This window comes from Sardina pilchardus, chromosome 4 (assembly GCF_963854185.1).
Source record: "Sardina pilchardus chromosome 4, fSarPil1.1, whole genome shotgun sequence".
Classification (NCBI taxonomy): Eukaryota; Metazoa; Chordata; class Actinopteri; order Clupeiformes; family Clupeidae; genus Sardina; species Sardina pilchardus.
In genome coordinates, this window is record NC_084997.1 from 8526862 (window position 1) to 8539177 (window position 12316).

Genomic DNA, 12316 nt, shown 5'->3' on the forward strand with positions numbered 1-12316 from the left:
TTTACAGATTTCCATCAATATGACCACCACCACACACTCCTATTCAGACCTGCATACGGTACTGCCTAGGGATGCCATGGATTGAAATTAAATGGCATGCATAACAGGGGGAGAATTAATCTTAGTTTCATGGTTAGTTTCTACAATTCAGAGATCGCCAGTTCCTCTGTCATCCTCACTATATAATGTTATCATATGTCATATACAGTACACAATAGTGTTCATTTTTGCTATTTGTCGAATTAGCAGAGAGAGCCACTGATATGCTACAACAATTAGTGTCCACGAACACAACATGGAGTAAATATGATAGAGTAGAATATAGAGAGTAGGGAACATGTGACAGAAGAGAAATGAGATTAGTTATGATTTATAACAGAGTCATTTATAAACTGCAAACTGGTTCATTTCAACATTCCTAATGCTGCCACATTCACAGCATGCAGGCAGTATGTGTTTGTGTTTGTTTCTGAGTAACCAGGATGGTTGTAGTGCTCATTCTAGTCACCCAGACAGAAATAAGGTGACTCACCTGCTCTTTTCCCGCTCTCCTTTCTCTCTCTCTCCCTCCCTCTTTTTTCTTTCTTTCTCTCTCCCTCTGTCTGTCTGTCTGTCTGTCTGTCTCTCTCTCACCCTTCCTACCTGCCTCCTCACCTCACGCAGCGCTCATGTACGCCAGCATCTTCGGGAACGTGTCGGCCATCATCCAGCGGCTGTACTCGGGCACGGCGCGCTACCACATGCAGATGCTGCGGGTGAAGGAGTTCATCCGCTTCCACCAGATCCCCAACCCCCTGCGCCAGCGCCTGGAGGAGTACTTCCAGCACTCCTGGACCTACACCAACGGCATCGACCTCAACACGGTACGGACGCCTCCATCTGCCCACTCGTCCTGGCGGCCCTCCCTTGGCTTAAGAGCTGCAGTGCTGAACCCCCATTTGGGCCATTAGTTTTGTTGGGATCATACTGTATTTGTACACGAGATCAATACATGACCTCAAGCGGACGCTGTCATTGATATAATGACAGGGCTCATAAAGGTTACGCCATGCTCACCCCCCCCCCCCCCCCATCACTGGCCAGCATGACTGGTGAATGCACAACACAGTCCTTTATGAGCGCTCGTATACAGTGCTGCTGAATGCATGGCACTCTGTTTTTAGCACACTGAGCCAGTCAAAGAATGTTGGTACAGTTGTCCTTATTGTTGGACAGTTTGATGCAATGTCTTTTTTTGTCTGTCTTGGTGGGTGCGATGTTCCTGTGGTTGTGTGATATATTCTGAACGCAAATGCTTGTCTCTTTCCATGTCTGCCACATGTCAAACGGAATGACCTCACCCCCATTGGAAAGAGCAGGAGGTAAATGCGCCATTACAGGAGCTCATGCTGTTTTGCAGATTGTTGTACTTGATGTCATCTCTGTGATAACTCATGCTGTAAAGTGTTTCCCCTCAACCATACTAAAACCCAAGCCCTGAAATAAATAGTCCTGAATAACCGTGGTCTAAACAAGAACACTGCGTAATTAAAAAACAATCCCAGTCTTAATCCCAGTCTAATATAAAGAAAACATTCCAATTGCAATATTAGACACATCCTCCATAGTGTGTGTGTGAAGCTGAGGTTTTGACCAGACCCTCGGCTTCACACAGTACCAAGCATATGAAATGCCTTTGATGTTTAAAGGGTCCTTTTGAACTCAAACGGAATCTCGCAGCGACGCGCACAGCCATAGGAATGTGGAAGAAGCGCCGTCTTTTCTTGTTGCCATGCAGTTTACTATCTCAGCCCAAGCTCGCTGGTGCATGCCCACCAGGCTCTAATTAATAGCGTGCTGGGAGCAGAGGACGGTGCTCGGTGCGCGCAGGGGCCGATCTCGTGCGCGCCCGCTTTAGCATCTCTACTGTACGCGTGCTAAAACCCTCAATTACCTCCCTCATATCACACCTGAGTAAGCTTGCTTTATGCAAATCCCAAACCTCTTCATCTTTCGGAGCATGAACCAAGGCTGGGGACAAATATAACTCCATACATGTGCATGGAATGTGTAATGGAATTTCCGCTGTATTGCTATTATTAATGGACATCTCGGAGCTTGTCGAGGAATGTCATTAGGGGCTAGATTGGTTTTAAGGCCGGGGTAAAGATACCTCTGAACCCCCACTACTGGCCACTAAACGGAGGAAAATCGATTTATTCTAAATAGGATTTGTTCAAAACTAGAAATATAAAATGTTTTTGACAAAATATATTTGTGTGTGTGTGTGTGTGTGTGTGTGTGTCTGTGTGTGTGTGTGTGTGTGTGTGTGTGTGTGTGTGTGTGTTGTGCTGTGCTGTAGGTGCTTAAAGGTTTCCCCGAGTGTCTGCAGGCGGACATCTGCCTGCACCTCAACAATAACGTGCTGGAGGAGTGCAAGGCCTTCCGGGGGGCCACCAAAGGCTGTCTGCGCGCGCTGGCCATGCACTTCAAGACCACCCACTGCCCGCCCGGCGACACGCTGGTCCATTCCGGCGACGTGCTCACCGCCCTCTACTTCCTGTCGCGCGGCTCCATCGAGATCGTTAAGGATGACATCGTGGTCGCCATCCTCGGTGAGTCCCTCAGACAGGCTTTTTTGTGCGTCTCGTGCTGTGAAGGACACGGGAACATAGGATAGTCCCTTTTCCTTTGATGTCCCACAGAGACATGCTCTGCCTTGTGTCTCTCGCTCGAGTATTCCCAACCGTGTGCGTCTTTGTCAATACTAATTGCATGATTTTGCCTGTAGCCAGGTCATGACAAGGCTGAGCATTTGCTCAGCTAATTTGATTAGGCAACTGTGACATTTTTCAGGAAAGAGCTTGCGCTAATTGCTGCTGAAAATGACTTTCCTCCCTCCGTGCGAGAGTGTGTATGAATAGAGATATTTTTTAATGATGGGATTGTTTATATGTGTGTATACAGCATAGCTAATGACAATCATCCTTGAAGTACATGGGCATGAATATCTAAATCCGTTTACTGTCCTCTCTGCCTCTGTGTTTATAATGGTGAGGGTGACAGTGCCATGCACCATTGAGATCTATCATCTTTTTGTTGGAGGGTGTTTGGACATTTTGAGTGAAATTATTCCATTTTGCCCCGCTGGACGAGTGTCTGTGTTTACTGAATATGAAAGCAAGGCTTCTGGCGGCCCCGGACCGACTCCCCGCTGGAAAATGGTCTCACTCTTCAAACGCTCACGTCACATTTTTTTGGATCAAGTTCAGCTGACCTTGTGGAGGAGGTGAAGGTGGAGGAGGAAGAGGAGGAGGAGGAGGAGGAGGAGGAGGAGAAGCGCTCTTTTCCACTCGTCTCCCGCTGACTGAAATGAATACGTGGCTTCGCGTCACCGCGTGTTCTTGGCTCGCCCCGTTGCCGTCACACGGGTGAGCGCATCCCGAGCCGCGGCCCTGTCACTCCCCCCCCCGCCTCCTCCCCCCCACACCTCCTCCTGCACCCCTCCGCCGCCTGTAAGCCCAGATCACTGTACGTACCCGCGCCTGCCCGCTCCCCGGGTCCTGTCTGGCGGAGTGGCGTAACTGGGGCTCATCAGATGGGGACGGGCCTTCATGACATTTCCGTTGAGCGGCTCCCTCTGGTTCCCGTTCGCCATCTTCAAAGAGCGGCGAGGAGCGAGCTGCCAGCGCCACGCCCGGCAGGTCAACGTTTTATCTGTATCTCAAGCCCATGAAGACGGATCACAAAAAAATCAGTGACGGGGCAGAGAGAGGGAAGACCTTTGGCAGAGGAAGGGAGAAAGCGATGGAATGGACGAGTCTTGCTCAATTCTTTTGTCTTTTTTTTTTTCCTACTCGCGGTGTTATCCGATACCCCGGCACAGTGCCGAACTACAGCTGGCACTGGCCGACTAGCGGCTATCGGCAGCTGTAATTAGCTAGCGCTTACTCCTGTTACGCGGCTTGGCTCCGTTGGCGCTGGGCAGGTGTGGGTGTGCTTGGCCATGTTTAAATGGCCCATTTTTCACCCAATGAATTTGTGTCTGCCGGTGTAATAAGGTCCCGCACAAGGCGAGAGTGAAGGCATGGTGCCATGGAGCATAAAAGCCGTACACTTGCTCATGGAGAGCATACCGTACACCTGTTATGGCTTAGTATCTCAAGCAGTCTGTTTATTAGACTTCACTATTACACTGGGTTTTGCTTTCACATGAGACAGTCCTTTCCTGAGACTCAAACAATGTAGGGCAGAAGGCAAAGGACTGCATTAGCTCTTTATTAGTAATATGTATTTTTTCCTCTATTAGTAGGCCTTCTTCTAGTGCCTTCTACAGCTATAGTATCTTTTTCAGTGCAAGTATCTCACGCTTGACCTCGTAGTCACAGCCAGAGGAAGTGGAAGTGGTCTCAATGAAATAAGAGATTCACACGCGAGTCTTACATGAGCATGACTCCATTGTTTCTCAGCGTGTACTTCCAAGAGGAGCCAGCAGCCGTGGACACGACAGACACCTCGATAGGTCACCCTCAGGCTCACCAGGAGCTGGGCCAGCTCCTCTCCTTTAAAAGAGAAGGCCACACGTGGCCTGACATTTACCGACTTGGCCTCATTTAAAGGCATCCGTGGTAGCCAAAGATGCCCTTTTGACTATAGACCTGTGCCCCCTCCCAACCACCCTGCAGTGACAGTTGATGTGAGTTCGGGACAAACTGTTTTGAATTCCTTTTTCATGTCTCTCGAGTGCGACGATTCGTTACGCCGATTACATACTAACGGCATTTTGAAAGCAAGACCGAATCGTTGCGTGTATCATCACAAGGACGTATTCCTTTTGAAGTGAGCAGAGCAAAGCTTGTCAGTCACCAAATATGGGAGATTCCCGGGGCATCAAAGGAGTGATAAAGACTTGGCACAGTCGCGGTCGTGCTTGAATAATGCATCTGAAGGGGTGGGTGAGCTACGTAGATGGGGAAGCCGATATTACCTGGCCACGTATGCACTCTTAATCCACTTTCAACATTTTTGATTTTTTTTTGTATTTAATCCTCCTTCCTCACGGAAGCAGTTGGCCTTTATTTGACCTCTGTTTTCCACCGTCTCAGCTGACTGTCTCTCTCCACCCCTTGGTGTCCCACAGGGAAGAACGACATCTTTGGGGAGATGATCCACCTCTATGCAAAGCCAGGGAAGTCCAACTCAGATGTACGGGCCCTGAGTTACTGTGACCTGCACACCATCCAGAGGGAGGAACTGTTAGAAGTGCTGGACATGTACCCAGAATTTTCCGACCACTTCCTCACCAACCTGGAGCTCACGTTCAACCTTAGAGACGAGAACGCTAAGGTAATCTCCCAGGGAACCATGATCACCTCGAACATGGAATGGCAAAAATTGTTTCCTTGTAGAAAATAATGCATCTCCAATTTGTGCTTTCAGCAAGAGTGTCTTTGGAATCACATGTTTTCACATTTCTCTAGAACACGTACTCACAAGGCAGTGATTCAGATGGAGAAGATACCAAGAGCCGAAGAAAAATTTCTTTCAAGCGCAAGTCATCTAAAGGTGAGTGCATACGACTGTATCCTAGGGATACACATAGCATTTCTGCCCTGCAAACATCAGTAACCTTTACCACTAATACACAGCATATACCATTCGAATGTAGCGTTAACAATGCATGCTTGTCAGATAACACTCTAGTCTAAACCATTGACTACACTACCACTCTAACGACAGCACTAGGCCATTGTGTAGCCTTTTGAAGCGCGGTTACATAGTTAGTGCTTTTGTGTAAGCCCCCTGGCTTCCTCCCAAATCAGTCCCTTTGAAGCCTGAACAAAACTGACACGCAGGCAGCCGTAGTGCGAGCACTTTGCGTCGGGCAAAGTTGCATTGTTATTTTCCCTGAGAGCGTGTCCCAGAGGAGGGCTAGCAAGAACGGCGCGTTACCCAGCGCCGTGTGTTCCACCGCCTCCCACTGATTAGCGTTCCCCCCACAGGGGAGAGCAACAAGGAAGCGGAGAGCGACTCCAGGAAAGACAGGGAGTCGTACGCCGGCTCCAAGAGGGGATCGGAGGACAGGAGGCACTCCAGGGACAGTCAGCAGCAGCAGCAACAGCCACCACAGCAGTCACTGCCGCCTGGGTTCCCCAGCTCGGGGATTCTGGGATATCCCTCGGTCCAGGATTACGCCCTCACCCCAGACTATAGCTACACCAGCGACACCCAAGCGAGAGACGTCACGGAGAAAAAACAGGTTGACAAAGGTAAGACAAGTGGTACGAAAAATCCAGCACCTTTCTATCGAGAGGCACCTGTGTTTGTTTGTTTCAACCTGAAAATCACTCTCCTAAACGGATGAGCACAAGCCTTAATCTACTGTTCTTTTTTTGATGACCGCACCTAACATCACATTTTTCTGAGTGTTTTGGGAATCGAGTTTTAAAAATTGGTTTAAAATGGAGCTACTCACCCTCGGGGAACAAGTGAAGTCCTCTTAAGCAGCCCAAAGAGCTCTGGATTAAGCCATTACTGCACAGACAAAAAACCATGCCAGTCAACATCCTATTAAGAGGATCACGCTGACTTCCAATGATCCATTATCAGCCTTGTGTTTCCGACTAAACAAGATATTTATTTTCCCAAATGACCAATTTCTCCGAAGGGAAATAAAAGAGCATGTAATCATATTTCGTGATGTAAGATGTATGTATCTAAGATCCTCAGATGACACCATTAATGAAATCAGAGTTGCAATCAGTGTCAGTGGTAAATCCTGGCTCAGGCTAAAGCTGTTTGTGTCTGTGCACACACATCAACACATGTGTGCCATGCATGCAGGTGTCAAGTGTGGACCTGTGGGGGGGGGCTTTGTGTACGTGTGTGTGTGGGGGGGGGGGGTGTGTGGTGTGTGTGTGTGTGTGTGTATGTGTGTGTGTGTGTTTGCAGTCTGACATTGTGACTGCACCCGAGGCCTCACCGGGGGCCAGGTCTCTCAGAGGCTTAAGCCCGAGCACAGGCCTTTTTCCGAGGCATTAGGGAAAATCCGCTGGCCCGCGGTTTGCGCTCGCATCCAACGCCCCCACTACCCACACGTGGTATGGCCCACTTCTCTCTCTCTCTTTATCTGTCTATCTCACTCTATCTCTTTTTCTCTCTCTCTCTCTCTCTCTCTCTCTCTCTCTCTCTCTCCCCATCTCTCCTGGTTTACCAAGTTAATGCGCCACTATCTCAGCCTTCACAAGCTGCCCCGCGTCCTGAGATGACTGCTGGGAAATCTGGGTTGTCGTTTGCATTCCTCACTTTTAATGTCTGGGCCAAATCACTCCAACCTAGACACTCGTACGAACAAGCACACTTGCACACACATAAGATGCAGACATACAAAGACACACACATACACACACACACATACACACACACACACACACACACACACACACACATACACACACACACACACACTCACACACACCCACAGACTAGAAATGATGTCTTAATGCCGCATGCAGTGCTGGCTTGACAGGTGTTCAGAGGGATGTGATGACTGTCAGTCTGAGTGTCCCTCTCCCGGTCCTCTGCACACCACCCTCTCACTTGGTACGCTTATCAGAGCTGACGAGGCTACAGGGCATATTTAGAGAACGTACACTTCAAACCTCAGCCAGTCAGTCTTACACCCTCTGATAAAAAAAAAAAACGAAACTCAGACTCGGAAAACAAAATTGGACCACTGTTATTATTATTATTTTTAATAGCAGCGATCAGAATTGCTGAGATGCTTGCTCGACCAGCGATTATCGGAAAAAAAATAGAGGCCGAGGCGCATGAAAACTTTTCAATTACCCACATTGCTCGCCGTGCGAATGGCGTAATGGTGACAATGAGCGAGCGAGCCGTTGTCAGCGGGGGCCAAAGCTGTTAGTAGTTTTATAGTGCTGCTTTGAGCGGCGCATCACAATAGAGGCATCAGCAGGTGTCAGGGGGAGATAACCCCTCGTGTTTGCCTCAGTGTGCCTGGGCGTGCGTGGGACCACACAGATAGGAGCTCCCGCCACTACAAGCCCACTCCACAAAGAGCCCGCGTCCAAAGGCCAGGGCCCGGCTCTCAGCCCAGGATGAATGGGGCTCTATTTCCATGCATTGTGCTGGATGATTGATTAATGTTGGAAATGGCCTCTCTGCATGCACACTCATATTCATATCCCCCCCCCACACTCTTCTCTCTCATTTTCTCTCTCTCTCTCTCTCTCTCTCTCTCTCTCTCTCTCTCCCACCCCCTCTGTGTGTCTGTGTGTGCTTCCAGCGGTGGATGAGTGGGCCTGTGAAAAGCCCAGGGACCTCCTGCAGGAAATGGTGCAGTCTCCCGACGCGCAAGCAGCCGACGACTCGGGCAGCGAGATCACCTACGGAGAGGTGGAGCATCGCCTGGACCAGCTCCAGGAGCACCTGAACAGGTTCGTACGCACCAAACGAACCGCCGTTCAGTTACACCACCGCGTTCACACTCCAACGCAAACCCCCAACTCGGCTAAGCATGCCCAATAGAGCACCCCGTTATATTTTTTTTCATCTCCGACTCTAAATGCTTGACATTGGAATGGGCTAAGCTGTTCTGGATTACACTCGTGCTGATCCCCCCCTCAGAGAGGAGCGTGTGCAGTGAGTGACGGCCTCTCAGAGCGCCCACGGTGTGGGTCTGCATGGGAGGGGGGCACTGCAGCAGAGGGGGCCATGATGAGAGCCACTCTAAATGGGTGCTCCGCCTGTGCCGAGGCCCCAGCGAGGGTTATCATGCCGGAGCGCGCTGGCACGGGCCCCGCGGAGACCCTCCAGTTCAGCCCGCGGCACAGGCACCGCCGCCGGCCCATAGCGCCACACTTTACAGAGCAGCCGGCTATATAGGGAGAACAGCAGCAGCTGATATTCATGGAGGAAATTAATACAGCCCCCCTCACACACACCCAAAAAAAGAGGGAGAGTAGAGGGGTGTGTGTGTGTGTGTGTGTGTGTGTGTGTGTGTGTGTGTGTGTGTGTGTGTGTGTGTGTGTGTGTGTGTGTGTGTGTGTGTGTGTGTGTGTGTGTGTGTGTGTGTGTGTGTGTGTGTGTGTGTGTGTGTGTGTGTGTGTGTGTGTGTGTGTGTGTGTGTGTGTGTGTGTGTGTGTGTGTGTGTGTGTGTGTGAGAGAGAGAGATGGAGAGAGAGAGAGAGAGGGGGTGCAGTAACCTTGTGTCATGCAGGTTTTATTTTTCCATCTGTGAGTGATAGCTTCTCCTGTGCACTCTGTGTGACCTCCCTCCCCATCTCTCTCTCTCTCTCTCTCTCTCTCTCTCTCTCTCTCTCTCTCTCTCTCTCTCTCTCTTCCTCTCCTCCTCTTGTTCTCTCATTCTCCCTGGTTACGGCCCCTGCATCCCTCTCCTCATGTCACCGGCAGGCCTCTCCCCTCTGGCTGTGCCCGGGAGGATGGAGGGAGAGGGAGGGAGAGGGACCTGAGGACCGGAGGGGGGGTCACGTAGTGTAGTAGACATCTGCAGCTTGGTGGAGAACATTAACTACGCCAGTTCAGCAGCCAGTTCACCAGTTTGCCAAGTTCAGGTCAAAGAGACACTAGAAGGAGAATTGATCACAAGTGAAATGGGGATAAGGGAAATGCAGTTATTAAGGCTAAACTAACTATGCTCCTGTTCATTACAGCTCTGCTGTATTCAAAGCTGGGCCACTGCATTGTGAAAATGTATGTAAATAATCATACCTGTTACATACAGCACAAACACGAGAACAGCTGCACTTTGAACAGAACACCAGCTCCCCCTAGTGGTCTGATCATGCCAGCACTGCACTTTTTTCTGTGAGTCTGTTGGTTGGTTGCTGTCTCGTTATGTAAGGACCAAGCCTAAACCTCATGGCGCTGTGTTGTTCTCGTGGTGTTCCCAGGCTGGAGTCTCAGATGACATCGGACATCCAGACCATCCTGCAGCTGCTCCAGAGGCAGTCGTCCATGGGCCCCCCGGCCTACAGCACGGTGACGGCCAGCCCAGAGTACAAGAGGCCCGCCATCCGGGTGCAGCCCATCGCTGCCATCATGACTGCCCAGTCCCCCAGTCAGCCAACACAGGTGCACACAACTCCAGGGCCTGCACCACACACAACTAGCATACATACATTATATACATAATATCTTAATAGAAATGATCCCAGTCCTGTTCAGTCATAGTGAACTGTATTCCTCTCTTTTTCCTTCACAGAACACTGATTTCTTCAGCGTGGCACAGCTCCCTCAGAACCCCAAAGAGTCACCGTCAGGCCTGGTCCCCCTGGACAGCGCAGCGCCCCCCGATGACCCCCTCTCAGCGCTGCTGGCCGGGGACGCCTCCGTGGACCACAGACACTCTTCCCTGCAGACTGCCCTCCTCAAGCAGCAGCACTCCCAGCCCATGCTACCCATCCAGCCACCCTCCTCCTCATCCTCCTCTTCCTCCTCCTCCTTAGAGCCATCGCCCAGTGCAGGGGCAGCAGGACTCCACAGACCCCCGTCTGACCCTGCGCTCATGAGGAAGTAGCTCTCCCCCCGCCCCCCCCGCCCCCCTCGCCCCCCCTGCCCCTCCCTGGCTCTGGCTCTTTGTCTGCTACAGCCTGTCACTCAGGGTCTGGTTGGCCGTGTTGACCGTGTGTTCGTTCTCTCACCACACTGTATGTAGCTGTACCACTGATACACCTTCTCTTCCGTAGTTTATCACTTTTCTTGAGACGTTCGTTGTGGTTCTCGGAGATATGTGTGCAATGGGAGAGGATACCAGTGAAGGCCCAGGTCTGAGAACGTGTCCTGTCACGTGATGAAGCCAGCAACTTGAAGAAAACAGCACAGGCTTGTTGACCAAGGGGAAGGACAAAGGGTGTGTTGCGGAGTATTTCTGACTCTTGAGTATTCATTTTCTTTCTCTTAACATAATAAAGTAACCAGACGTCCATTTTGAAATATGGCCTGCTACTCCAGATTGCCCTGTAGTAGCCTAGTGTTGACCCACACCAGATCATACAGATCAGAGCCTCATCTCCGATGCAGATTAAATATCAGCCAAGAAAGAAAATCACAGCAAATAGTGCCTAAACAGACAGTGAACTGAATTGATATCAACCATGAAAGGCTTTACTGTTGCCTCAGTTGAATATTATATAAACATCTTAGACGTATCGTATTTCATAACGTTGCTTGTTCAGTAGCATCTCCACCATGGGCCCCATGTTCTAAAAACAGTGTAAAATGAAGGTCATCCATTGTTGAGTGCCGTCTCTCTGACGGTTTCATCGACCTCAGAGTGATGATACGATGTGTAATTGGGGAAAAGTGGGGAAAAGGGCCTTCCTCCACACTAACCAGATATTGAGCACATTTCAAATGCAAGGCTGGTGCCACCAACTTTAGCCCTAGGGTTTACTTGTATAAGCAATAAAGTCACACATATATACACACACACACACACACACACACACACACACACACACACACACACACACACACACACATTTGTAAATGGTGTCACCGCAAGGCAAATGTCTGCACAGAGTTTGTCTTTTTACTTCTTTAGTCTTTACGAGCCCATTGTAAAAGCAGGTCATCCTTTTCACCACAGAAAATGCCCTGGCGGTTTACACTGAAGGCTACATGTTGGTTTCTTGTACAATTCCATATTTTAAACCAGGTTTTTAAGCTTGATGTTGCACAAACCCTGCATTAGGTATTTATTAGACAAGCTTGAAATGGCTTTATTTAATTCTTTTTTCTATACTGATAGTTGATTGTAATTATATTTACTTCAAAGGATTGAGAAATTAGAGCATAATTTGCATGTTGGATACCCACAGAGTATATATCAAGAAACTGTTGGATCCAGTTGTTTCCTAATGGCATGTGTATGTTTTGGGGCTTCCAGAAATTAAGAAATAGCTAATATATTCAAAGCATCTTGCTTATAATCCTATATCTGAACTAGGTTTGTTCCGCCTATTGGGACATAACCACACTCTGTAACCAAAATGTTCTGCAAAAGCATACTGACTTGCTTGACCCCTAACCCAAACTAGAGAAATCTGACTTCTCTCAGTATTTTGACCCCCCAATTGAACAATAAGCAGATAAGAGCGAGTCATCTTTATATTCAATGAAGTCACTGGCTGTAGCACATGATCAACAGAAGAAACTGATGACAATAAGACACAAAGGCTACGCAGGAACTTGCTGGTTCAAGAGCTTTGTGATTTATTTTACCATGTTTAAGATATTCCCTTCTGAGGAGAGAACTTGCACTTTCGATCATGTAAGCGCCATTTCTGCACTG

General features: G+C 49.3%; 1 protein-coding gene across 1 annotated transcript in view; it reads left to right on the plus strand.

Moving 5' to 3' along the window:
• Window positions 1-10540, plus strand: part of LOC134077982 (potassium voltage-gated channel subfamily H member 7-like) — a 54560-nt gene extending 44020 nt beyond the window's left edge. Inside the window, exons 9-17 of the mRNA XM_062533613.1 lie at window positions 664-863; window positions 1359-1361; window positions 2342-2594; window positions 5120-5325; window positions 5460-5544; window positions 5982-6248; window positions 8288-8438; window positions 9915-10095; window positions 10226-10540. Of these exons, the coding sequence (XP_062389597.1) occupies window positions 664-863; window positions 1359-1361; window positions 2342-2594; window positions 5120-5325; window positions 5460-5544; window positions 5982-6248; window positions 8288-8438; window positions 9915-10095; window positions 10226-10540 (1661 nt within the window). The remainder of the gene's footprint in view (window positions 1-663; window positions 864-1358; window positions 1362-2341; window positions 2595-5119; window positions 5326-5459; window positions 5545-5981; window positions 6249-8287; window positions 8439-9914; window positions 10096-10225) is intronic.
• Window positions 10541-12316: the final 1776 nt, after the last annotated feature.